Consider the following 27,268-nt stretch of genomic DNA (forward strand, 5'->3'; position numbering starts at 1 on the left):
ACAGGTAACTACATCTTCATAAGGAAGGGAAAACGTCAAAGTGTAGAGTTTCCCTTTGACAGTTGATGAGAACTCCACATGGAGAAACACTGGGATGATTCAATTATCAGGCCTGCCCCAGACCCCCTTCCTGAGTAGGGCTCCTCGCACAACACCTAATGTTTTCCATAGGTGTGATAAAGGACACTTATTTCACCGTGCCTTGAAAAGCTCCGTAGACAAATTCGTTACCTCTGCCTTTTAATTTGACCTGAGCCAACCTGTCATGTGCCATCAAACATGGGAATCGGATACCTCAGAAATACAGGCGGCTTTTGCTTTGCACTTTGCCGTGCCCCCTATTCCTTAACACAAAGAGCCACGGGAGCATTGAGTTCTAAGTAACCCACATCGCATGAATCAACCACTGTGACAGGGGTCCGTTAGGTCGAAGGATCAGGACCACAAGTCTCTCTTTTACTGCTCCTTCTCCCTATCTCTATTAGCGGAGGACAAGAAGGGAGGGATGGCTTTCTAAAGGCACATATTTCCGTTGAACAGATAAATCAGATCATTTCTGGAGAGTGGAGAAGAGCACAAAAAAGGCCTTCTTGATGTCCCCCTTTGAGATGTAAATGGGACGGTGGCACTGAAAGAAGGGCAGGTGTCCACTGCTGAGAGGGAGTGCGTAACGGTGGGTGCATGGATTCCTAAACCATTAACTGTTGACATACCTCTAGCCAGTTTAGAGACCACGAGAGCAAGAGGCAATACAGAATGTGACTAACAAATCATTGTACTCTTTACCATGGTTTCGCAAAGCCCCATGCAACCAGCTATTATCAAACTTGTGAAATTACGCACAATAAAGTGTATCCAGCATTTTACAGTATTTCAAAATGTTTGGTTCTCTGTACCAAATAAAACAATTCAATATAAGAAATTCAAATTCTGGTAATTGTTTAGTCATTTTTTAATCTTGACTTGCATTTGTTTATTTGACACAAGAAACAATAGAAATGGAAAGACCTAATTATTCATACTGACCTCAAGGGAAGAAATGACTTGTTGTTGCTTGGAGACACAGGTAGTCCACCTATTGTCTGACCAGAAATGGGTTTATTGGGGGCGTAGAGGTAGCAATTTGTGCTGAACAAGGGGAAGAGTTTAGGCATTCACTCCAATTATCTCACACCTCGAGGTGGGAATAAGAGATGTTTGACCATCAAATCAAATGAAGACAAACAAAACCGCGTGTATAATTAGTCAGGGTGGCAGAAGTACCTTGGGATGACCTCACCTCGAGTAGGTTACACATTGCAGAAATTAGGGTAAAAAACATACGTCAAATGTTTCCTTAATTGGTTGAAGTGTTTGAGCGTTCTTGGAAGACAAGTCTACAATGTGTACAAAACATCAGGAACACCGGCTCTTTCCATGACAGACTGACCAGGTGAAAGCTATGATCCCTCATTGTCACTTGTTAAATTCACTTAAATCAGTGTAGATGAAGGGGAGACCAGTTTAAAGAAGGATTTTTAAGCCAAGACAATTGAGACATGGATTGTGTATGCGCTATTCAGAGGGGGAATGGGCAAGACAAAAGATTGAACGGGGTATAGTAGTAGGTGCACCGGTTTGAGTGTGTCAAACTGCAACGTTGCTAGTTCTTACCAGGCATAATAGTTTCCTGTGTGTGTATCAAGAATGGTCCACCACCCAAAGGACATCCAACCAACCTGACAACTGTGGGAAGCATTGGCGTCAACATGGACCAGCATCCCTGTGGAATGCTTGACACCTTGTAGAGTTCATGCCCTGACGAATTGAGGCTGTTCTGGGTGTAGGAATGTGTTTCTGTTTTGTACACTGTGTATACGGTCTTCTACAGCTCTACTGCTCCCTCTGCTGCTATAAAGTAAACTCACCCCACAAACCTCATCAGGCTCACTCACCTATTCACTACTATACTAAATAACCAATTTCCAATTTGCAAAGTCATTAGTTGGTGAAGATCAAAGTGATTTTATTTGTAAAAACAACAATATGTAACCCCTTCTAGGAGAAATACAGAACATAGGATATATTTACTGATGGTTGACATTAATACCAGAGGTCTCTTCAGAAGAACAATTAAAACCAGCATTCTGCTGAGAAGATATTTCTAGGGAAGAAAGCATTGACTTTTGGTGTTTGCTTTTCAAACTGTGAAACTAGTGTCAAAATTGTCTAGCTAAAATGGATAAGTCTACCATGATATGGCAAATGATGGATTTTGATTATTGTTTGTTAAATAAAATATGTAGCATGGAAACAAATGAAAAAATAAATGTTCATTACAAAATAACGCCGTTTTTACAAATTAGTCTTATCTACACATTTGAAGCATCAAGTTCAACTAGAATACCTGCAGAATGGGAAGTATGTAATACAGGCCACTATGCACTTAGGTGGAGAAAGGCTTTGTTATTTGCTCTCCATTCAACTTGTATTGCTTTTTAGTGAGGTCTTAGAGGTGACTTGTATAAGAAAGTTGCAGGATTCAGTGGAAGGATGTGTAATAATACTTGATGTGCATTGAGTCATGCACATCTTAATCCCTAATGAATCATTTCCCATCGTGCTGTAAACAGAATATTTAAACTTGACACCTTCGATTGCAAACCTTAAGCTCCCTCTAAACTGAATTCATCAAAAAGGTTATGGTCACTGTCCAATTTGTTTGTTTCTTCCCCAAAGAAAAGGCAGGATCATAACAGGCCTCGCGACGTTCCCAAATTAATTACACTGATTTAAAAATGGAAAGGCTCCCATGTTATCCCAAAACATGAAGATTCCAAAAATGTCCCAAAAGTAAGGTCTCAATCACCATGTACAGAAACCCTCTTTGCCCGTCTGCATTGAGACAACTAAGTATCTATTAAAAGGAAGTGGATCACTGATGATTCTAATCACATCTTTGCGCCTTCTGGATCGGTCACTCAGTGTTGCAATGAGGTCATTCACGTCTTTCCAATACCACAGAGATACAGTAACTAGCCTGCCAGGTCCAGGACACCTAGCACAGCTGTGGCAAGGAGCAGAGGTCAACACTTCACAGCTAACTGGCATAGCACACACAGCACCCCCACCCCCCCACCCCCAAAGAAGTGTTAAAAATAGAAACATGCATTAATACATACACGATACAGAGAAGACTATGCATGTTAGCCACAAGACTAATTGGCTTTTAAGGAACCCAAGGGTAGGAATGTGTCATATTGTGAGGAATGTCCAGTCCTCTCTCCCTTTCACTTATCTTACACGAGTTAAACGCTACATAGGGACTGGAACAGCCTGGCACAGTGAGGATTTGTCTGGTCTCAGGACATCAGGCCCATTACCACCTGACTAGGAGAATAAACAGTCACAAGTCATGCTGGTCCGGAGGATTTATGCACACGTACGAGGCACACAGCATGTTTTACTTTCCAGTGAAACGTGACAACGAAGTTCCTTTGAAAGTATGGAAAGTACGGAATTGATAGGGAGTGTATGTCCTCGTATTGTAAATTTGAGACAAGATTTGTGCGTTCCTATTTAGGACGGGGAATGTAACAGATGGAAGCACATACCAAGGCTGCTCTCTGGTGGTGAAGAATGGAAGCGCTCTTTGCTTATCACCAAGGCTAACTGGGACTATAAACAATATTTCGCTCTCTTTCTTAAGCATTCCTATTTCTTACACACCACAGGTGACTTGGAGATTTGAATTAATATAAAAAATGTTTAAAAAAACATGCATTTTGCCCAAACAAAGGCAGGTTGAGTAAAACCCTAGAACCTGGTACACTATTGGGTGGTCTTTGACATGTTTAAAAAGGAATGCATCATGTATACAATAACTACACTACCAGTAAATGAGTAACATGTCTCCCTTTCACATCACTAATAGTCAGAGTAAAGAATAATGAAGAGGTAACATATGGATTAAAGTAGTAGAACACTTAGAAGTGACGCATTAGTGAATGCTGCTGACTGTGTGGTCTAGGCAACACGGTGTCTTAAAAGCAAGCAGGGAAGAAAATAAATCTATAGAAAAATATACAATTGTGGCACATGGTTGGGCAGCAGTGCCATTGGCCATGATACACCCAGTTGCAGGTTGATGAAGGAGCTGTGCTAGTGCCTGGTAAACAGACAGGGGGCTTGGTTGGCATGCAGAGGGCCTAAAGTGAGCGAGTGAATGGGAAGATCTCAATGTCATAATCCTTGTGTCCTCGCTCCTCATCTCTTCTCAAAACCCACTGGAGGAGAAAGTCAGAGGGGAGAGTCCTCTGGCTTTCTCATGAAATGGCTTTTGAGAAGGAGACGAGGAGAGAGGACGCAAGTAGTATGCCATTGAGATCGTCCCAATGACAACTGGAACATCCTCCGTAGAGCCATTCTGGAATCTCCCACAAGAGGTCAGGGGGCACATATGCCTGGCCTGGGGCAGAGCAAGGCTTTTTGTGTCTGGGTGACATCAGATTTAGACTCATTGTGGAAGTGAGTCATGTCCAGGATAACACAGGGATTGTTCCAGTTCCTCTTTTACTATTCACTCCTCCACCTTGTACCCATCATGCCCAGTTTCAGACATGCTGTTCCACCCTCAGCCCAAAGCAAAAGCTACAGGTATGTGTCCTGATCTGCCTCTATGCTACTCAGGCTCTGTGTGGACTTCTGGAGGGGCGACACTGTTAGAAGAGACTGGTCGTTAAGCGTTGGTTGGTGTGGCGGTGGAGAGTCTTCAGGTGTGTTTGGGAGGGGTGTGTCATTGACGAGGGGCTGCTGTACTGTTGAGTTTCTGAGAGTAGGCATAGGATCTCTCAGTGGAAGCTGGGGATCTCTCAGTGGAAGCTGGGGATCTCTCAGTGGAAGCTGGGGATCTCTCAGTGGAAGCTGGGGATCTCTCAGTGGAAGCTGGGGATCTCTCTGGGGGTCACCGGCTAAAGGATAAGGGTTGGGGATCTCCATGACAGTAGGGGCTTTCTTCATACTTCCTTTCTTCTTGCTCTTCTCCTCCTTGCTCTTCTCTCCCTTCTTCAGCTGAGGTGTAGGCTGAGGGGGAGGCAGGGGCGACTCTACAATGATGGTGGGGTTCTGACGCAGGTCCTGGCGACTGGGAGGCTCCGAGGCCATAATAGCCCTAGCACCGTGCATTCTGGGAGGGGACTTGCAGTGAAGCTCACCACGGTTCTTCCTCCAGCGCTTCAGCTGAACATGGTGCTCCCTTTCAACGTCCCGCTCTGACACAGGCACCTCCAGAACCTGAGGGAGGAGAAGAGAGGTTACTGCTGGTGGTTGACATTACAGGCACATAGTGTTACTAAATAGAAAATAGTTTTAGTCTGCCTTGTAGGAAATGTCATGCAAAAAGACCAGGGCTAATGGCCAAGAGGAGAGAAGGCTTTTCAGTGGGGATTCATTCCAGTCCTAATCTTAACCTTGTTAGTAAATGTCAAACTGCCTGAGGCTGAAGGAGCTTCTCACAGTGAGAATGGTCAGAGAAGCCATTGTCAAACTGAAGAGACACTCACACGAAGCCAGGGAAAGGGACTAGACACAGACTAGTCAGAACTGTGGTCAATGTGTCTCTCTCTGCATCACTTGAACTTCCACCCTGAACTCTACATTTCCACAGTACTATAGACTTCTGAACAGCCATTGTCCTCTACAGACAAACACAGATGACTATTCTCAATCTGGGTGAAATAGGGGTGTGACCTTTTCTTGGTCCTTTCTACTACCCCAGTCTGCTCAAAGACCATACTTATCCTGCGGTCATGCATCTCTAACTGTGTTTATTATTGGGTAAGTCCTGTGTCTCTCTACAGTCATTGATTCCCTGCTAGTGAAGTCCTTACCTCCCTGACTAGGAAGCCCTCCTGCATGTAGCGTGGCTCTATGGCCCTCAGCAGCTCCATGGTCTCATATTGGCCCTGACACGCCTTCAGCTTCTCACGGGTACCCAGCATGCATTTCAGCAGCACCAGGCCCACCCGGAAGATGATCTTCACACCTGGGGGAGGGGTCAGAGGTCACACGGTCACTAACTGGACATGAGGGATGATCGCAGATGTTAGAATCCACAATTACAAGCATCACAGGAACTTTATTGATTATCTAATTTGGGTGATCAACAAATAGGAAGAGTGGGATAAGTTGAGCCACCCTTGTTTCTGGGGAACCATTCACAAAATGTATAACTTGACCAAATATTTAGGGAGAGGTCATAATTTTATGGCATCTAAAGGAAGAAACCACATGGAAAAAGTGGTAGACAAGTTAGGTCCAAAAAACTGTTTTTTCACCAAATCAAATGTATCTAAACCAAAGTAGATTATTTTAAGACCTTGCTATACATCAGTTGGGCTCTCTAGAAGCTTCCATAGGAGGTCCTAAACCTTGGATGAAAGTGAATCCTTGTAGCCGTTTTGGGTAATATAGTCAAAATGTTAGCCTTGGGGTAGGTTCAGCCAATGGCCATGGGGTAAGTTGAGCCAATTGAAGTGTTCTCTTCCCAGGTGAAATGCAAGGCATTATGGCTGGGATATGAGGTAACAACAGGGCCTGGTCCATGTTAAAAGTTTTCTATAAAGGTGTTAAACGTGTTAAGATGCTTAAAATGATTAAAAGACCAAAAAGCGATTATGATTATGTTGAATTGTGTTTGGGAAATAAAGACTGACATGGCTTTAAAAGGGTAGTGGTAATATTTCATTCAGCACAGAAATGTGTAGACTGCAAGTAGACTGCAAGAGATGTTTGTGTTGAAGTTTCTGCAACAAACCGTCACAGAGGAACATGTCCCAGACGCGGAGCACAGAGGCCCAGGGCAGGGTGCGGGAGAAGGCACACATGAACCACTCTGTCATGTAGAGGATGGGCTCCATCTTGTGTTTCTCCAGGTGGCGGTAGACTAAAGGAGAGACGCGCCGAGTCAAGGCATACAGGATTTCTCCATCTAACTGAATGGCCTCCTGCAGGGACAGATGAGCATGTAGTCTCATACGGACAGGATAACAAAACATCTTGTGTGGTCTAGTTAACTCTATGTGCCTTTTCCTGTAGAGCATTTGTGAAGGGCACATGTCTTACCAGCCCAGCACTGTAGTATCCAGGAAGGTACTTCTCACAAATTTGGACCAGTCCCCAGAACGCATCCTGTGGGAAAACGTAGAGATGGTGGTGTGAGGAAATTGTGAACGGAACCTTCCCTTATAGAGGGAACCAAAACTAAAGCACACACTAGCAGGCAAGCCACAGGTGTAGCATACAAACAATTCCATTGTAAATTGGAAGCTAGTTCAAAGCACTATTCACTGAGCTACACCACAGGTCAGGCAGTCATTTTGAGAGAACCATAGTTCAAACATGAGCACAGAGGCACAGGGTTCACCTCAGCAGGCATGTGCATGAGCAGCACAGCAGCAATGGGGGCCTGGGCTTGACAGTAGCCCTCCTCTGGCCTGTACAGTGTGTAGGCCTTCAGAACACGGAACAGGTCCTGTTGCCTGTGTGGGTAAACAAACATACAAACCCATGAACAAGGCAATGAACACACAAGGACAAAGGTCAAACAAGACTAAAAGTCAAACATCAGTCACTGAGTGAGGGTCAATTATTCCATTGTTTGAGACAACTAACCCGTGGCCCCCCCGTGACACAAACATCTCATGGAAGGGGAACTGTCTGTGCAGGTCTTTCTCAATCACATCCAGCTCCTTCGGGTCTCCAGCCTGACTGTCCAGCTCCTGAAACAACACCAGGGAGTCAACCACACTCCCACACAGTAAAAAACACACAGAGCAAGAGAGAACATAACCAACCTCGAACTTCCCTCGGTTCTGTTCCCTCTTCACTTTTCCCCCTGACAGGTAAAGCCAAGCACGGCCTCGCAGTGAGGGAGGAATCCCTTTCTGACACCGCAGTCTCACCTGTTAAACAGAGACAGAAATGTATTCATCACCAACCAAGGAATGTGCCAGTGAAGATAAAGCTGCATTGCAATAGAGTTGTTATACTACACATTTATACTGTAGGCCAGTATTGTTGACTGAACAGGGTGGACCTCGTATTCAGGGAAAACAGAACAGGCCTTTGGAAATAGATGATCCAAGACAATATTGTACAGGTTCAGTGGAATAATGGCTTATTCACAGTACTACTCAGTCCATTTATTTTTACTGAGATCATAGGCCCCTCCTCCTCCTCCCCCCAGAAGAGTGTGAACATCCATGAGGATGTCATGGAACAACAAAGTAGAGAAGGGGAAACAGACACTATGACCTTCACTGACTGACCTCAATTAACCAGCACAGCAGTCAGAGGCAAAAAATGCCTACTGAATAAGTGTGTGTATATTTAAGTGTGTGCTTCAGTACGTTTCATGTGGTAATGCCCTTAACCATGCCCATACTTGAGATTGCAGTGAGAACAAGCTAGTCGCTGTCAAACCCGAAATCTCACCACCATCTTTGTAACACGGACGTGATGTTAGTACAACCACACCCAGAGTCTTGCTCTGTTACTTAGCCCAACATGGAGTCGGTGAGGGAGATGAAGGATCCTTGCTATCTGGGTTCCTTGGGACATCCATACTATATTAAAGTAAAATGTTTAGCTAAGGTTAGTGTTTATGTTAAGGACCCCCTAAGGATCCTGGGAAAGCACTAACCGGAGACAAAGGGACGGGTTGTGTCACTCCCTGCTGCTGACTCATGGAAAATTAGATGAGGCTGTAGTTGAATAGCTAACGCTAGACACACGGGTAGATCCGGCTAGGCAACTAGAGATGAAAAACTGGCCAAAGGCCAAAGACAAGCACAACTGCCATGAAGAAAACTATCATCAAAAGGTCAGCTTCTTCCAAACATTTTAAGTTTACAGAGGAACAAACAGGTCAATGTCTGAGTGACATACAGGTTAATCACTGGCTTGTCTTTGAATTATTAGGCACCGCAAAATGTTGTTGTCATCCAATACAACCCAAACCCCCAACATGCCTGCCCTGGATAGAGGATGAAGTAACAGTTGGGTTTACACATACAGGGCAGAGTGCCAACAAGATGAAAGCACTAACTAGGCCCCGGTTGGCTAATAACATAATAAGGAGTTGCCACATACTGTGAACAAACTTATTTAGGATCGTTTGAGGAATAATTAAGACCAGATGGTGAGAGACAGTGTCACAACAGTCTAGACATGGCAACAAATGAAGTCAGACCTATGAATTCCAACTCTCAGCAGGTCTCTGACCTTTTTGTGTCTCTTGACCATCCATTTGTCCCAGTTGCTGAGCATGTCCAGCCACTTGACCTCTCGCTGTCTCAAAACCTCTGGAGGGACGTCCTGAGCCCTGGGGGAGAGAGAAGAACCAGAAGGAAAATATTAGAATTTCCAAAACTATATCTTTAAAAAATTATATAATTTCTCAGAAATGTGAGTGTGTATTACAGCTAGTTGTATATAACCTGTGTCTAGAAGAACTATAATGCAAATGTACAGGTTTTGAAGCATTAAAGATAAGAGATTCAAGCAGGGGGAAAGGGAAAAACAGGTATGCTATCAGAGGCATTCGATTTTCCCTCTACGTACTTAAGCAGGGCGGGCCTGGTGCAGAACCAGTCAAGAGATGAGGTAATGCTATAATGTGGTAAGTTTGGCTCTAGCCAATAAACGGAACTGAGAATAGAACACTCACAATGCATGACAAAATATAGGCCTAACGTTTTCTTATAGGTTAGCCTGATGGCGCTCAACTAGTATGTAATCATGAGCACAACCTTGTAATCATGAGATGTTAGAAGTCTTCAAAGAGAGGCCTTTAAATTTGGACAATCCTCTCTCCTAGAAGTCTGCTGTAATTCTGTTCACTCCAATACCCAAAAGTGTGCAAAGGGCTATAAATATGTGTATCTTCCTTTGCAAGTTTGCCTACCACCCTACACAAATGAAAATAAAACCCTTTTGTCTTCCACTTCCTATACAACACTGAGCCAGAATAGGCACTCCAACAACAGGGCACCAGAGCTGTGGCACAAGGCCAGTCAACCTCACAGAAAACAGGAAGCTCCCAAGCAACTAACTAAGCTTGGCACGACTTTCACTCATTCCTCCACTCACAGTGTGCTACTTAGCAGGGCCAAGGGGCATGAGCACAAGAACAGAGCCTTCTCACAATCAGAGAAACTCATTTGTTACCTCTGCTCTGGCAAAACCAGAGAGGAAATGGGAAAAGTGCTCATGCTGCAGATAATGAAATACGTAATATTGTTTAGATATGAAGTTGTTTGGAAGGTGAAGGTAGCAGTAATCCAATGACTGAATCCAGTTGTGCTCCAACTCTATGCATCTTAAGGGAACTATTAACATTAGGAAAAGAGCGGAATCAAAGTCATAAAAAAAGATGTGCTGAACCAAGTGTAGAAGGAAGTACATGTGCTCAAGAAAACAAAACCTGGTGTCCCTCCAATCACAAAGGGGAGCGTTTGCGTCTCCATGCTGCCAGCAGTTATATGCCATCAGTGTCCATAAGGCATTGTCATTCAAAGAGACACAACAAAAGAGATGGGATGAACAGGAAAGGAGATTAAAATGATGAAGCCGGCCAGCGTCGCCCTTCACACCACTTAGGTTATTCTCGGTTTGCCTCCAGAGCATTCTGTTCTTATCTTATACAAGACCAAACATTGGACATATAAACAATCAGGGGCCTCCCCTGACCTTTAGAGCAGAGAAGTGGTTGTCAGGGAGGGCTCTGTTTACAGAGACGTTATGATGTTAGCAAATTTGTTCAGGTCTTAAAATAGTATTGTATTTAAATGACATAGCTAGCTAGTGAAATAAAACACATTTTAGAACAGTGAGTTTCTGCCAAGTCCACCTCAAATAGCCCATTTTTATATCAACTAGGTGACATGATCGGGAGGTTGATACTAGTGCCATGTATTTTTCATGGGTGGGGTTTGAGACGAGACAAACCTTTAAAAACACACATTTGATGTAGTTCAGTTCATGTACATCTGAAAGAACTGGCATTTGGTAAACATTTCACATATTCTCCACCAAAGTTGTGAGAGTTAGCCAACCAACTATAGGAGTGTACAAGCTTACAAATGGGGACACGCGAGCAGAACACCAAGGTTACTTACGATTCTTCTGAATACTGTTGCGCCCCTCCAATAAATCCATATTTATCCGTATGCCTGTCGTTGGTGAAGCCGTTGATCTCGGAGTCTGAGCCAAGGGAGCTCTCGTCGTCCATATGACTGCTGCTAATTGTCCTGATACTTCTAGAGTCGGCCGACTTGCGACCATTCTCTATTTTAGCCATGATAGCTCAAAAATAACCAAAGCGAACGTTATTTCGTTGGCACGGTCACAACCAACAGTATGAAACCAGACGAAAGTTTCCAAACAAACAAAACCATTGCCATGGCATGGAACACGTAGCTAGGCTAGCGTTAGTTAGCTAGTGTTAGCCGCTAGCAAACAGCCTGTCAGGACTAATCGACTTTAAAAAAAAAGTTAGTTAGCTACTGCAACTAGCTACTGCCGTTAACTAGCTAGTTACTTTATCTGGTTATTAACACAAACAAATACTTAACATGATCTCTGAGCGAGCCAAGCCGAGTAAATACCGCAAAATCCCCCGTATGTTGACTTTCCAGCCTTTCAAAGCTGACTAACGCGTTAGCCTAGCTAGCTTGTGATGTGTCAATGATGTATTCGTTCGCTAGTAAGTTAACGCATAAAGACGCATGCTACGTTTAAATAACTTCCATCGACTACATGTTAATCTAACGAGCACAATTCACCACAAATGTGACATTTGTGTTTGTTATGTCGGTAAAGCAAGCTAAACAACGTTTTAGTGTCATTCCTTCCTTCCTGGTCCATGGATTCCGTTTCCTCGCCTGGGGGGGAAGTTCGGCTGTCTCATTTAGTCTGTGTTCAGGGTGTTATTAGTCCAAAACAGTTGCAAAAGGTAGGTCCCTCCTCCCTGCTTCGTTTAAGAAATCCATTAGTCGATTGACGCGTCCCAAAAATCTGCCTTCTCGCGAAAACGTCTGTATTGTTAGAACGGTTTGACCTAAACTATTATGACCACTCTATGGTAAGGGCTCCCCTGTCACGGGACTCGTCTGAAGGTAAGCGGTAACATTATTATTATTTTTTTATCAAGGTAGTTGTGCGCCTACCCCAAAAATGGGGTTACATATGTGTAAAATAAAATATGCTAAAATTATTTCCTGAGCTTTCTTATCTCCTAGATATAGTACTGACACTTCAAAAACGTGTTATTTTTTGACTGTCTTTTTTTTGTCATTTATGGTGTTGTTCAATGCCTTTCTCTGGGCGATAGTAATAAAGGCCAAATTCGATATTTTATCAAATCATATATACATTACACACACCTAAAGAGGTCCTAAAATGCAATAGCAAATAGCTAAACGATCCATAGTATGACCATCTTAAAACAATTCCCCCAACAGCTTAAACTTACATCTATTGCCACATCAGCTGCCTCACTTTTGAACTTCTGCTGACTTTTAATATTTTGACTTAATACCCCACTTGCACAGCATGACAATATGCCCCATTCCATTCAACATACTGAACAAACTAAAATGACAATGGTGGCATTTTATTACTTTATTTGATGATTGACATGGGCTGTAAGCTCTGGACATGGGTAACAAATACACTGACCAAAACAGCAACATGAACAACTATCCCCTTAAACAATACAATTAACCTTTAGAAAATAATCAACGCTTAACATAAGAAACTGTAGCAAGTTATAGTTTTTATTTATGGTTTATTTATGCCTTAAGCATTCTTTAAAATTGCTATGACCAACAAAGGATATAAATCATTTAGAAAGATCTGCTCAGACAAATGTCCCAAACTGGCTGTGTGTATGGCAGAGAGAAACCTGTTGAGGGGATGTACACCTCACTTCTTTCTCCCACCTCTCTCCTTCAGTGCCAGGTGTATGACTGAACCGTTGTTTATGTTGTAGTAGGCCAGCGAGTTGGAATCTTTGATGAAAATTCCCTGTAATGGAAGAAGTAATAGATGTAAATGACTCGATCATGCCAGTTTACATTTACAATTATTCAAAAACAGGGACGACAATGCTTACCTCATACTGCAGCTTTTGCTTTCCGGCTGGCATTCCAGTGGCTTCATGGATTTTCACTTTAATAACAGACACCTGTGGTGAGAGAATGGGAAGATGAACTATTATAAATATTCCAGTAAATTTGACTTGGGGGTGCACTCCTGAGAATATATGAAGTATAGCTAAAAGAGTGTGGAATGGTGGGTGAACTAGTAACATACCTGATCTGTGAGTGGGATAGTGAAATTGAGCGCTTGTCCACTTAGCTTCCATTCAGTCTTGTCCTGCATGTTGGGAACTTGCACTGTGACGGACACTGAACCCTACAAAAAAAATATATACAGTAGAATAACTATATTTGTACAGGAAGCCTTACATGCCAATATACAGAATTACTAACAGCAAGCATAGGATGAATGACAGGGCATATCTAAATCCAGCTGTGGATCATTCACACTACTGCATTTTGCCAGTAGTCCTTGACATCTAATTGGCCAACAAACCTTGTATCTACGGAGGAACTCCTCCTCTGGCATGAGGTTGTCCTCTGTCTTCATCTTCTTGCTGGCAGGCTCATCATTATGGGGTGGAGGTGGCTGGGAAGGTGGCTGCGGGTCAGGGCGGGGGCGGGGGGGTTGCGGGACTGGAGGGGCAGGGACAAATGCTGGACAGGGAAGAATAAAATGAGCTCAATAATATGCTTAAAAAGACAACCTGAATTAAAATAGTAAATAATCATGAAAGTAATTTGTAGCAATGCATTTTTCTGAAGTCATCCATTGGATTTCAAAGTATTTAACACTGTGGGAATAGTGTGGCAATGGTTGTCTTACCAGTTGGGACCACCATGGGTGGTGGTCTGGGGGCCATCATGTGAGGTGGTTGGGGCATGGGCACCACGTTGATGCGGGGAGCATGCATCATGGGGGGCATGGGTGTTAGAACCTGCCCTGGGGCTAGGCGCATCTGCACAGGGGCCATGGGGGGCCGTGGAATCACAGGCACAGCTGACAGGAGAGTGGTGCGTACAGGGGGCAGCATCTACATGATTCACAGTGGAAAATAGTCAACCATATACAGTTGAAGTCGAAAGTTTACATACACCTCAGCAAAATACATTTAAACTCAGTTTCACACAATTCCTGACATTTAATCCTAGTAAAATGTCCCTGTTTTAGGTCAGTTAGGATCACCACTTAATTTTAAGAATGTGAAATGTCAGAATAACAGTAGTGATTTAATTCCGCTTTTATTTCTTTCATCACATTCCCAGTGGGTCAGAAGTTTACATACTCAATTAGTATTTGGTAGCATTGCCTTTAAATTGTTTAACTTGGGTCAAACGTTTCAGGTCGCCTTCCACAAGTCCATTCCTCCTGACAGAGCTGGTGTAACTGAGTCAGGTTTGTAGGCCTCCTTGCTCACACATGCTTTTTCAGTTCTGCCCACAGATTTTCTATAGGATTGAAGTCAGGGCTTTGTGATGGCCACTCCAATACCTCGACTTCGTTGTCCTTAAGCCATTTTGCCACAACTTTGGAAGTATGCTTGGGGACATTGTCCATTTGGAAGACCCATTTGCAACCAAGCTTTAAATTTCTGACTGATGTCTTGAGATGTTGCTTCAATATATCCACATAATTTTCCTTCCCTCATGATGCCATCTATTTTGTGAAGTGCACCAGTCCCTCCTGCACCCCCACAACATGATGCTGCCACCACCGTGCTTCACGGTTGGGATGGTGTTCTTCAGCTTGCAAGCATCCCCCTTTTTCCTCCAAACATAACGATGGCCATTATGACAAACAGTTCTGTTTTTGTTTCATCAGACCAGAGGACATTTCTCCAAAAAGTATGATCTTTGTCCTTATATGCAGTTGCAACCCGTAGTCCGGATTTTTTTAGTGGCAGTTTTGGAGCAGTGGCCTCTTCCTTGCTGAGCGGCCTTTCAGGTTATGTCAATAGAGGAGTCGTTTTACTGTGGATATAGATACTTTTGTACCGGTTTCCTCCAGCATCTTCACAAGGTCCTTTGCTGTTGTTCTGGGATTGATTTGCACTTCTAGCACCAAAGTACGTTCATCTCTAGGAGACAGAATGCGTCTCCTTCCTGAGCGGTATGATGGCTGCGTTGTCCCATGGTGTTTATACTTGCATACTATTGTTTGTACAGTTGAATGTGGTACCTTCAGGCGCTTGGGAATTGTTCCCAAGGATGAACCAGACTGTGGAGGTCTACCATTTTTTTTCTGAGGTCTTGGCTGATTTCTTTTGATTTTCCCATGATGTCAAGCAAAGAGGCACTGAGTTTGAAGGTAGGCCTTGAAATACATCCACAGGTACACCTCCAATTGACTCAGGCTAATTTACATAATTTATCAGAAGCTTCTAAAGCCATGACAATTTTCTGGAATTTTCCAAGCTTTTTAAAGGCACAGTCAACTTAGTGTATGTAAACTTCTGACCCACTGGAATTGTGATAGTGAATTATAAGTGAAATAATCTGTCTGCAAACAATTGTTGGAAAAATGTACTTGTCATGCACAAAGTAGATGTCCTAAACGACTTGCCAAAACTATAGCTGGTTAACAAGAAACAAGAAATTTGTGGAGTGTTTGAAAAACGAGTTTTAATGACTCCAACCTAAGTGTATGTAAACTTCCGACTTCAACTGTATATTGACATAACAACCTGACAGAAAGTGTTTTAGCACTTCTATTGAACAAGAAAGCAACTTACGGAAGGAGGGGCCCGTGCCATCGTGTTCATTGGAGGGCTGGGTTTGGGCAGAAGGGGGGCAGAGGAGATGAGGGGTGATTGATGATGATGATGGTAAAGCTCAGGCTTGCTTGGCCCAATCTTCTCTTTGCTTTCATCCTCCTGCACCAGTCCCTTGGCCTTGTGAATGGCCTCAATCTGCTCTTGTAGGGTGATGTTGGCCTGTGCTGCCTGCTGAGTACGCGCCATGCTGCCAGAGTGCCCATCCCAGGTCACCTAAGGAGGGAAGGTGCATTAAGACTTTGACCCCATAATGACAACGAAAATAAATAAGATTGAACCTAAACAGCAATTATACACTAATCACTCATAAACCACATGGCTATTTCCCTCTCTTCACTTGCACGCACCTTCTCCTCAGGCTTCTGGATCTCCTCTTCTCCAATCTTCTTACCGATGGCGGTCTCCTCCACACCAAAGATATCAGTACGCCTCTCAGCCAGCTGTTTTAGGCTGCTCTCAATGTCCATGCCAGGGGCGTAAACCTCATCCTCTATTTGCCTCTCTCTGATGCCGCGGTCCCTCTGCTCCAGCCAGCGGGGATCCAATAGTCCGATGCGCATGTGCTCCTGCATCTTACTGGCTTGGATCCTCTCACCGGTGATGGGAGAGATGAGGAACTCATCCAGAGTCTTGGCTGGAGGCTGGGGCTTGGAGGCTACAGGGCAAGAATACGGGATCAAATGTAAGGGCAAATTAAGAACAGGCATGTATTTTCCAGTCCTTTATGTCATGCATGATAATAAAACATTAGATATTTAGGTCCTGATGATGAAATCCCTCTCACCTTTGGGGTCGTAGTCCTTGCGGATAATGACCTGGTCTGGAGTAGGGGGCAGTGGGGGTGGCATGGGGTTGTCTGGGGGCAATGGTGCCTTGCCATCATCCTCTTCATCAGAACCCTGGGGAGAAGGAATCAAAGACTCTACATTGATTACACCATTTCCTAACAATGGTAATATTACATTCAGATTCAATCAGTAACTCTGAAGAAGTAATACGCTGTTAATGATATCCTGTTGTGTGTGTCTACTAAAACAGGGTGTGTTTACTAACCTCATCCATGTCTTGCAGCTGTGTGTCCTGATCAGGCTGTGTGGGACGCCCATCATCCCGATCCTCCTGCTCAACGTCATCCTCGTCCTCACTTTCAACCTCCATCTCCACCTCCTCACTCTCTCCAAACTTGTCATAACGCTCCTGGGTCAGGATGCGAGCTCCCAGCTCCTCAGGTGTGGTGGGTGGGGGAAAGTGGCCTGTTGGAAGTCACAACACCATCATTACAAAGCGATTGACACAGGGGGTGGATAACATTCTCTCAGGAACAGGAATTATCTATTCAAATAATCTTGTCTGGCTCTCAGTTAATTTCCCTACCTTGCTCATTAGGTTGGAAGTCCACGGTCTCCACCACTACAAAGTCATGCCAGTCAATTTGGGCGTAGGACACACGCTCTTTCTCCCGCTCCTCCTCCTCTTTCTTCCTTTCACGCTCCTGAAATTTCGCCCACTCAACGCGGTACCTCACCTGTTGGTAAAACCAGGAGATAAGCTGTTAAGACAATTAACATTTTTATGAGCCAATTGTGGGTAAACCCTACCAGACAAGGGCAGAAGTGTTATTTTGTAGTTTATTTGAAAATACCAACTTCTCAAATACTCAAGGTAGTCAAATATCGTTTGTATAGAGTTTCAGCTAAAAAGGCAACTATTTTCTTTGATAATCAAATACAGGTCTCAGAAAAACAAATAATATTGAAAAGTATTTTGAATACCTCTCAGAAAACCAAATCATATTTTAAGGTATTTGAATATGCAAGTTATTTGAAAACAAAAAATAAACGTTTTTTTTGGGCATGCTGTATTCATTTTGATAGACTCACGTTTACCGGACTGCCTTACTTTCACCCGAGTGAGACATAAGGTAATACAGCAACACTTGACAGCAAGTTCTTATACATGTGTAGTAACTCTGATTATTACAAAAGCAAAGTTGTGGTTACATAGGACATTGCTTTATAATGGAGTTATTACATGAGTGGAATAAGGAAGTCACTATTCATTGTGTACAGTACGTGTGACAGATCAATTGTTTTTCGTAAGGCTGTTGGTCGACCGAGATTATTTGTCACTGCTCGACTAAAACATACATACATACACCACAAGTTTGGACACACCTACTCATTCAAGGGTTTTTCTTTATTTGTACTATTTTCTAAATAGTTCAGCTTGGGGATTTGAACTTGCAACCTTCCAGTTACTAGTCCAACGCTCTAACCACTAGGCTACCCTGCCGCCACAATAATAGCGAAGACGTCAAAACTATGAAATAACACACATGGAATCATGAAGTAAGCAAAAAAAGTAAATAGTGTTAAATAAAAATATTTTATATTTGTGATTCTTCAAACTAGCCACCCTTTGCCTTGATGACAGCTTTGCACACTCTTGGCATTATCTCAACCAGCTTCACCTGGAATACTTTTCCAACAGTCTTGAAGGAATTCCCACATATGCTGAGCACTTGTTGGCTGCTTTTCCTTCACTCTGCGGTCCAACTCATCCAAAACCAATTGGGTTGAGGTTGGGTGATTGTGGAGGCCGGGTCATCTGATGCAGCACTCCATCACTCTCCTTCTTGGTCAAATAGCTCTTACACAACCTGGAGGTGTGTTGGGTCATTGTCCAGTTGAAAAACAAATGATAGTCCCCCTAAGCGCAAACCAGATGGGATGACGTATTGATGCAGAATGCTGTGGTAGCCATGCTGGATAAGTGTAGCTTGAATTCTAAATAAATCACTGACTGTTTCCAGCAAAGCACCCCCACACCACCTCCTCCATGCTTCACGGTGGGAACCACACATGTGGAGATCATCCATTCACCTACTCTGCGTCTCACGATGACATGGCGATTGGAACCAAAAATCGCAATCTCAGCTCATCACTGCTCTGTGAAGCAAAAGAAGTATGAATGCCTTGACTTCTGCAGAGGCCATTCTTGCCCTGACTTCTGCAGAGGCCATATCACTGTGAATGCTGCATGGCCAATGCAGACATTGGATTGACCATGTGCCCAGATGCACAATGCACTTCTCTCTCCAGAATGTGCTCTCTCCTGCCAATTTGTGAACATTCATTGTTTCATAACTTCATTGTGTGAATTATTTGCGTTTGATTGTTCATGTATATCAATTCCCTATTACATACAGTTGAAGTTTACATACACCATAGCCAAATACATTTAAACCCAGTTTTTCACAATTCCTGAGATTTAATCCTGTAAAAATTCCCGGTCTTAGGTCAGGGATGACCTATTTTAAGAATGTGAAATGTCAGAATAATAGCAGAGTGATTTATTTCAGCTTTTATTTTCTTTCATCCCATTCCGAGTGGGTCAGAAGTTTACATTCACTCAATTAGTATTTGGTAGCATTGCCTTTAAATTGCTTAACTTGGGTCAAACGTTTCAGGTGGCCTTCCACAAGATTCCCACAATAAGTTGGGTGAATTTTGGCCCATTCCTCCTGACAGAGCTGGTGTAACTGAGTTAGGTTTGTAGGCCTCCTAAACAATGAAAAATTGTTTTGTTGACTCCAAACTAAGTGTATGTAAACTTCCGACTTAAACTGTATAATTGGTTAGTTGGTTTGACTTAACGTTCACCTGGGGCAATGGACATTTACAGAATGTTCAGATAGAAACATATTGTTTAGATCAAATGTCAGATATATTGGAATAGTATAGAAGATTGTCTTTTCCATTTCTATGTTCAACATGCAGTTCCATTAATTGAAGGCAGACAATCCAATAGTTTCTGAATATTAGTCACTGCCTGAAATCAGTATTTAAATATTTTGAATAAGTAGTTGCTTTCTCAGATCTGTATTATATTAGTTTAAAAAAGTAATGGCAGTTACTTTCTGAGATCTGAATTCAAATGGTTTATTTTCACAAAGCATAGATAAAAACTATAGTTATCCAAGATCTGAACCCAACAGCAAAGCTTCAGGGGCTTACCTGGTCCAGCACCTCCCTGGGGTTCTCAGCCTCTCTTTTCAGCTTCATGAGCAGTCCCTTGGGAGGGATCAGAATCTAGGAAAAAAAGACCCAAGACAAACACAAGTGAGCATCACAACACAACCAGCCGAAGACATGGTCTACCACTAACAAGTCAAATAATTGAAATATAATATTTCAACAAAACACACTACATGACAAAGTATGTGGACACCTGCTGGTCGAACATCTCATTCCAAAATCATGGGCACTAATATGGAGTTGGTCCCCCTTTTGCTGCTATAACAGCCTCCACTCTTCTGGGAAAGCTTTCCACTAGGGCTGTGGACCAAAAACTTCAAAGACACCCTATCCCCTCAGCCCTCAAATTAAGTAGACACTTCTGATGACGTGTTATGACATCTGACGAGTATACACTTGCAGGGCAAGGGGAGAGGGAGGAAGGAATGCTTTTTAAATGGACCATCCTTAGCCGGAAGTTCAACCCGCGATGATTGTCTTTTCAGCCACCGGTAGCTTGTGGGTGCTTTACATATGCTATAGTCAATTAAGAGTGCATGTCTTCTTATATTAAATATATAATTATTAATATGCGCCTACTGTATGATAGCTAGCAAATTACTTAGCTAACTAATGTTAGCCTGCCTAGCTGGAACTTCTGAAGAAAGATGTTTTATTTCTACAATTTCCAAAAGAACCAAACAAAAACATATTTACGAGACGTTTGTGCCGTCATGTGCATTAGTAGCACAATTTCTAACTTATTTGCATTTGTTTTTACTTACACTTGTATGTTGACTTCTCCATTGATGTTTAAGTTTTCGTGGACATTTCTTAGCATTTTTTAGCGGATGTAAATTGAATTATGGGGAGTTTGAACATAATTGCACACTCGCAAAGCCGACTAAAAACGAGGGCTGAGGAGCTTACGTTGTAAACTTCCCTTGCTTGGCTAATCATTCGGGACCACCCTCCAAGATGGCAACGGGGATTCCCCCAAGGGAATGGACGAGGGTGTGTCTTAAAACCTGTTGAGTGTAGGGGGCAGTATTTTGATGTTTGGATGAGTTTCCAAAACTGTCAAAATATTGTCTGTGAGTATAACAGAACTGATATCGCAGGCGAAAACCTGAGGAAAATCCAACCCGGAAGTGCTGTTTTTCCTGAAATTTCTCTGTTCCATTGCATCGTTCTGCCCCTGAACAGGCAGTTAACCCACTGTTCCTAGGCTGTCATTGAACATAAGAATTAGTTCTTAACTGACTTGCCTAGTTAAATAAAGGTCAAATAAATAAAATAGTTTCAGGCTTTTATTTTGAAAAATGAGAGAGAACGATCACATCACGTCATTGTATGACTGGGTGCCAGCAGCGATTTGCATGCGCAACAGTTTGGAGCAGACATTTTCTCTCTCTCTCCTACTGAAGAAGGTACAGTCCGGTTGAAATATTATCGATTATGTATTGTAAAAACAACCTGAGGATTGATTATAAAAAACGTTTGACATGTTTCTACGAACTTTACAGATACTATTTGGAATTTTCGTCTGCCCGGTCGAACCGCTGGAGCCTGTGGATTTCTGAACAAAACGCGCCAACCAAATGGAGGTATTTTGTGTATATAAATAATCTTTATGGAACAAAAGGAACATTTGTGTAACTGGGAGTCTCGTGAGTGCAAACATCCGAAGATCAAAGGTAAGCGATTCATTTGATTGGTCACGAAAGTCAGAAAAGCAATCTACTTGGCTGCTAGCTGTTTGTAATGTTTTGTCTGCTGAGAGAGATGTTCTTACATAAACGCTTGGTATGCTTTCTGAAATCTGACACGCCAGGTGGATTAACAACAAGCTATGCTGTGTTTTGCTATATTGCACTTGTGATTTCATGAAAATTTTATATTTTTAGTAATTTAATTTTAATTTGGCGCTCTGCAATTCAGCGGATGTTGACGAAAATGATCCCACTAACAGGATGGGTGCATAAGTGCTTGGACCCCAGCCTAAATATTTGAACATTGCTGCGGGGACTTACTTCCATTCAGCCACAAGAGCACTAGTGAGGGCGGCACTGATGTACGCCAATTAGGTCTTGCTCCCAGTCGGCGTTTCAATTAATCACAAAGGTGTTTGATGGGGTTGAGGTCAGGGCTCTGAGCAGGACAGTCAAGTTGTTTGCTTTGTGCACGGACGGGGGCATTGTCATGCTGAAACAGGAAAAGTCCTTCCCCAAACTGTTGCCACAAAGTTGGAAGCACAGAATCGTCTAGAATGTCATTGTATGCTGTACCGTTAAGATTTCCCTTCACTGGAACTAAAGGGCCTAGCCGAATCATGAAAAACAGCCCCAGACCATTATTCATCACTCTAGAGAACGCGTTTCCACTGCTCCAAAGTACACTGGCAGCAAGCGTTACACTCCTCCAGCCGATGCTTGGTATTGTGCATGGCGATCTTAGGCTTGTGTAGGGCTGCTCAGCCATGGAAACCCATTTCATGAAGCTCCCAACGAACAGTTATTGTGCTGACGTTGCTTCCAGAGGCAGTTTGGAACTCAGTAGTGGGTGTTGCAAACGAGGACAGACAACTTTTACATGCTTCAGAAGTCCTGTTCTGTGAGCTTGTATGGCCTACCACTACGCGGCTGAGCCATTGTTGGTCCTCAACGTTTCCATTTCACAATAACAGCACTTACAGTTGAGCGGGGAGCTCTAGAAGGGCAGAAATTTGACGAACTGACTTGTTGGATAGGTGCCACATTAGAAGTCATTGAGCTCTTCAGTAAGGCCATTCTACTGCTATTGTTTGTCTATAGAGATTGCTTGGCTGTGTGCCTGATATTATACACCTGTCAGCAAAGAGTCTGGCTGAAATAGCCAAATCCATTAATTTGAAGGGGTGTCCACATACTTTATATAAAAAGTATGTGCCACAATCAATAATAATAATTAGTAAGAAGTTGTACCTTAGTGTACTGCTCCACCAGCTTGGTGAAGTAGTTGAAGAGGCTGTGTTGAGGTCGCAGGAAGTCAAACTGGTAATTTCGCTGTTCTTTCTGCATGAGCTGTGTGAGGAACTGGCGCCCGTTGCGAGCCACAAACTGGGCGGTCAGCTTGACAACATCCAGGTCGAATGCCGAGATTGAAGGAGGGTCCGCAATGAACTCAAACTCAGGCGGAGGTTCCTTTGGCACCACTGTCTCATGAATCACCTGGGCCTGCACCTACCGGTAAAGGAAACCATAACTTAGAATAGCTCTTTTAAGGCATCAATCACATCTTACACTTTACAGTGAACCATTGACACAATCAGTGATTTATAAATCGATAGACAAGGAACCACTCAATGTCTAGGAAGGCACACCTTTTGAGGAAGCTGCTGCGAGTTCAGCAGGGCCTGCTGCTGCATGACCTTTGGCACGGCCGCAGACGGCTCCTGGCCCTTGCCCTCCTTGAATTCATTGACCTTGTGGCGATAGTAAGCATGGTAGGGGTCATTAGGGTTCAGGAAGTTGAACTTTGGGTTGTTGATCTCATTCTGACGGATCCTTGCTTCGAACTCTGGTCCATTCCTGAGAATGAATGGAAGGAAAATAATGAATGATCATTGCAATATGACATCATATTCAAGACTTCATACAATTTAATAAAAAACATGACTGAGAATGAGACTGAAAAACCAACCTGGCAACAAAGCTGGCAGTCTTATCAACGATGTTTCGGACCTCAGGAGGTGGATAGATGATCCCAACTATGGGTTTCGTTGCTGGGGTTTCCCCTGTAGGCTCATCTGCCTGTTGAAACAATAGAAATTGAAGTCTCATCACGTGGAGGTGTTTGAGGCTACATTAATGACATTTAATTTACCCTACATCCTACCCCTTCTAAGTACTATGGTAGTAGATCTTCTGATGACTGGGTGGATTTTTCATCAATCCAAACCTTTCCGATAGGGCTGGGCGATATATAGAATTAATTAAAAATATATGTTTTTGCACGATATTCCAAATGCCTATATTGCAAGAATCTAGTTTTTAATTTATGTCCGTTTGTCTTTTTGGTATTGTCTCCTTCAGTCTTTCTGTGCACTTTTCCATTTACACCAGAAATCTGTATATAATGACGAGATGTTCATGTTTCTGCCCTAACAATGGGAGTTCTTGTCCTAACGGCGGGAAGGCTCATCCTCTCCGTCTACACACACCAAGTCCATTCCCCCTGCCACTCACAACAACAAAGAGATCACTTCTTCTCTGACAAGCAGTTTCAACTGAATATTAGTATTTGAGGTTTGGTCCAACAGAATGGGTCATTTGGACACAAACACATTGAGACATTATTTTACTGTAATAAACCTAACGATAACCTTTTTATGTCTCAAAACATAATTATATAAGGAATTGGCAACTTGTTCTCATTCTGAGAAATAAGGTATGCCACTTGATTTCAACATCTGAAAAAGTGAACAGGCTAGCATGCTGTTCAAACAGTTGGAGATGGACAGAAGGGTGTGTTCACAACAACTCAACCGTTTTACCTTGTTCGCTAGCAATAGATCCAAGTTGGCTAAACTTGAAATATAACAATTAGCTGGCTACTCACTAGCACGCGGGCTTCTGCTTGAGAGATTGAGACTTGAGCTAATTTGCCTGCTTAGTCATTATTAGTGTAATGTGCTTTATGCATGGTTCTGGTCAAATGTGTAACGAAAAGGGCATTTTCACATTGACTTGAAAACCAGATCAGTGATTATTGCAAAAAGGCAGGTTAAACTATTTTGATAAAATAATACAATTATTAGTGGGTCTTATGGTTGTGGAAGGCTTATATTTAGTTTAGTTATCATTTACAGACAGGACCAGACAGGACCGGAGTCTACGCAGACCGGTGCACGGGAGTCCTCTTACATTTGGAAACTTTACAGTCCTATTGATCAAACCACCATAAAAAGGTAGACTATATTTCCCTATATGCACATTAACAAGATCTTGTTATGCACATTAACAAGATCAACAACTAATGAGCTAAAATCTAGCGAAGGAACATTATATAAACCCTCAAACTTTTTCAGCTAGTTGGCCATCAAATTAGCACTGATAAACGATGGGGGATAGATAGCCTGCTCATCCTTCTGCAGCTTGCCTGACAATGCATGCGTTGTCCCAACCAAGCACCCAAGCTAACTAGCTAATGTTGGCTAGCTTGCTACTTCCAGTCGCAAATGAGAGAACACCTCACTGACCATTTTACTCAACCTAGCAGAGCTGGTTAGGCTGTTTACATGTTATATAGAGCGTGCTTGACTCATATATATATATATATATATATATATATATATATATTTTAAATGTGCCTTCTTTTACTGACACCGGTCATATTCAGCATGTCTTGCGTGTTGTAAATTCAGCAGTTATTCTGCGCTCTGGCACACTCACACAAGAGTGCTCTGAAATGCTAAATAGATAAGTCGTTCAGCATAGCTAGCTAGCAATTCACATTTCTTGCTAGCTAACCAAATGACACCTGAATCTCCAGCTGTAGCCACTGAAAAAACGATACGAGGTGGAAAAGTCACTCACCCACCTACTCCTAAAATGACATGACATCCTCCTAGCAGATAGTTAGTTAGCTATCGTTAGGCTCTGTGCTTTTAGCTTTCTACATAGATACGCTAGCATATTAGCTACATTATGAATGACCTGTGATCATTGCCCTTACTAGTTTGATTGTATTGACATTCCCAGCCTTTGTTACATTCGTCCGTTTTTGTACAAAATATTGAGAAACAGAAACAGTGCATACCGAATGGAGGCAGAAAACAATGTACCAGGTCAGCTGTGATTTACAACCTGATAGCAATATTTTTTGGACTACCAAGAAATGTATTGGCGAACTATATAGATTATGCATTGAACTGCATCCATCTATTCTACCAACAATGCCTTGGTGTACACCATGGACTGTTGGGTCAAATATAACCTATTCTTAAAACCTCTTATCTGTTGGTTTTGTAGCATAAACTGGGAATTTTATAATTTTTACTGATATTACAATTGCCTGTTTATTTCATATCTGCAAAGTAATTAAAACGCACACCAAAATAATGTTTTGACTTATCCTATACTCATAAGCGTGGACAAAGCATACATTTGAGGGGAAAAAAGCACTTGAAAAACCCTACCTCAAACAGACCGTTTAAAACATAGCTTGCTATTTCCTCGGGGGATGAGAGTTGGCCAATAATTAATGTAGAGTTGATGATCTCATATGTATATACTGTACTCGATACCATCTACTGCATCTTGCCTATGCCGTTCTGTACCATCACTCATTTATATATCTTTATGTACATATTCTTTATCGCTTTACACTTGTGTGTGTATAAGGTTGTAGTTTTGGAATTGTTAGGTTAGATTACTCCGTTATTACTGCATTGTCGGAACTAGAAGCACAAGCATTTCGCTACACTCGCATTAACATCTGCTAACCATGTGCATGTGACAAATACATTTGATTTGAATATTTGTAATGATTGCTAAACACCCACCACCCCATTATGCTGTTGGGTTACGCCCACACAGAAAAGTTGCCTTTTAACATACTTAAAAAAATAAACTATTTCCCTCATATTGTAATTTATTATAGGTCATATTTCACAGAAATGTGGAAAAACTGGACAGTTACTTTAAGTTAGGTAGCGCTAGCATTAGTAACTATACAAACAGAAACAGATAGCAACGTTGCTGGACATAGCTAGCTACTCTTTTTAGACAATACGCAACACGGTGGTAATGTTACCCCACATCTTCACAATTACAGGGAGGTAGTAAAAACGTTAAAGGGCGATTGGGGTAGCAAATCTTACCTTGCTGTTGGGCTCAAGCTGAACAAGTTGTACAGGCCCAGGCGGCATGGCTGCGTCAATTATTTGATTGGGTTATCTGTTAAAACGTAAAAAGTCTAACAAAAGCGTTATTTATCTTCACAATTGCACTACTTGTTGTCGTACTGTATGTCTAGAAACCTAATAAATTGCACAAAATATTTACAGATAGGACCTACGAGTGCGTTTTTCTGTCGTTGACCTGCCTGGAATGGAGGTCTTTTACTTCCGGAAACACATCTAAGCATTGTGGGATTTGCAGTTCTTCTAGCAGGTAGCTGTGGAAATTAAGTGACACCATCCAACCGACTAAGCTCTGCTCGCTCACAGCGGTTTCCTGAAGCAGGCACAACAAGTGGCTAGACACAACACATGAGAGAAAGAGTGCAAGCTACTAAATTTTGTCAAGATTACCCATCTTTTAGGACTGCGTGGAAAGTCTCCTGAACCAACTAATAG

The 27,268-nt window shown here is 42.6% G+C and overlaps 2 protein-coding genes across 3 annotated transcripts; both read right to left on the reverse strand.

Annotated features, from left to right (window-relative positions):
• Positions 1-1,980: 1,980 nt before the first annotated feature.
• On the reverse strand, positions 1,981-12,149 carry LOC110535939 (TBC1 domain family member 10A). Its single transcript, XM_021621335.2, has 9 exons — positions 11,157-12,149; positions 9,262-9,361; positions 7,833-7,940; positions 7,651-7,757; positions 7,403-7,517; positions 7,102-7,167; positions 6,794-6,983; positions 5,868-6,022; positions 1,981-5,271 (listed from the first exon to the last, which is right to left on the reverse strand). The coding sequence occupies exons 1-9, from the start codon at positions 11,336-11,338 to the stop codon at positions 4,630-4,632; spliced, it is 1,665 nt and encodes a 554-aa protein (XP_021477010.1). The 5' UTR covers positions 11,339-12,149; the 3' UTR covers positions 1,981-4,629.
• Positions 12,150-12,645: 496 nt separating this feature from the next.
• LOC110535938 (splicing factor 3A subunit 1) lies at positions 12,646-27,106 on the reverse strand. 2 transcript variants are annotated; one of them, XM_021621333.2, is made up of 16 exons: positions 26,989-27,106; positions 26,792-26,886; positions 23,611-23,720; positions 23,291-23,498; positions 22,893-23,144; positions 19,930-20,004; positions 17,288-17,438; positions 16,967-17,166; positions 16,698-16,812; positions 16,261-16,568; positions 15,872-16,126; positions 13,966-14,173; positions 13,636-13,796; positions 13,354-13,455; positions 13,154-13,225; positions 12,646-13,065 (listed from the first exon to the last, which is right to left on the reverse strand). In XM_021621333.2, exons 2-16 carry the CDS (start codon positions 26,837-26,839, stop codon positions 12,964-12,966), a joined length of 2,367 nt encoding a protein of 788 aa, XP_021477008.2. In that variant the 5' UTR covers positions 26,840-26,886; positions 26,989-27,106; the 3' UTR covers positions 12,646-12,963. The 2 variants fall into 2 exon arrangements, with proteins under 2 accessions (XP_021477008.2, XP_021477007.2); XM_021621332.2 differs by having other exon boundaries at positions 22,893-23,150; positions 26,989-27,087.
• Between the last annotated feature and the right edge of the window lie 162 nt (positions 27,107-27,268).

The sequence above is a fragment of the Oncorhynchus mykiss genome, chromosome 11, assembly GCF_013265735.2.
Source record: "Oncorhynchus mykiss isolate Arlee chromosome 11, USDA_OmykA_1.1, whole genome shotgun sequence".
NCBI classification, from domain to species: Eukaryota; Metazoa; Chordata; class Actinopteri; order Salmoniformes; family Salmonidae; genus Oncorhynchus; species Oncorhynchus mykiss.

Coding starts and splice junctions, on each gene's coding strand:
- LOC110535938 (XM_021621332.2), bottom strand. CDS start 26,839: ATGCCGCCTGGGCCTGTACAACTTGTTCAGCTTGAGCCCAACAGCAAG. Junction 23,499..23,610: donor ACTGCCAGCTTTGTTGCCAG/GTTGGTTTTTCA, acceptor ATTCATTCTCAG/GAATGGACCAGAGTTCGAAG. Junction 16,127..16,260: donor TCCAGAAGCCTGAGGAGAAG/GTGCGTGCAAGT, acceptor TTCCCTCCTTAG/GTGACCTGGGATGGGCACTC.
- LOC110535939 (XM_021621335.2), bottom strand. CDS start 11,338: ATGGCTAAAATAGAGAATGGTCGCAAGTCGGCCGACTCTAGAAGTATC. Junction 7,518..7,650: donor GTGTCACGGGGGGGCCACGG/GTTAGTTGTCTC, acceptor TTACCCACACAG/GCAACAGGACCTGTTCCGTG. Junction 7,168..7,402: donor TCATGCACATGCCTGCTGAG/GTGAACCCTGTG, acceptor GTTTTCCCACAG/GATGCGTTCTGGGGACTGGT.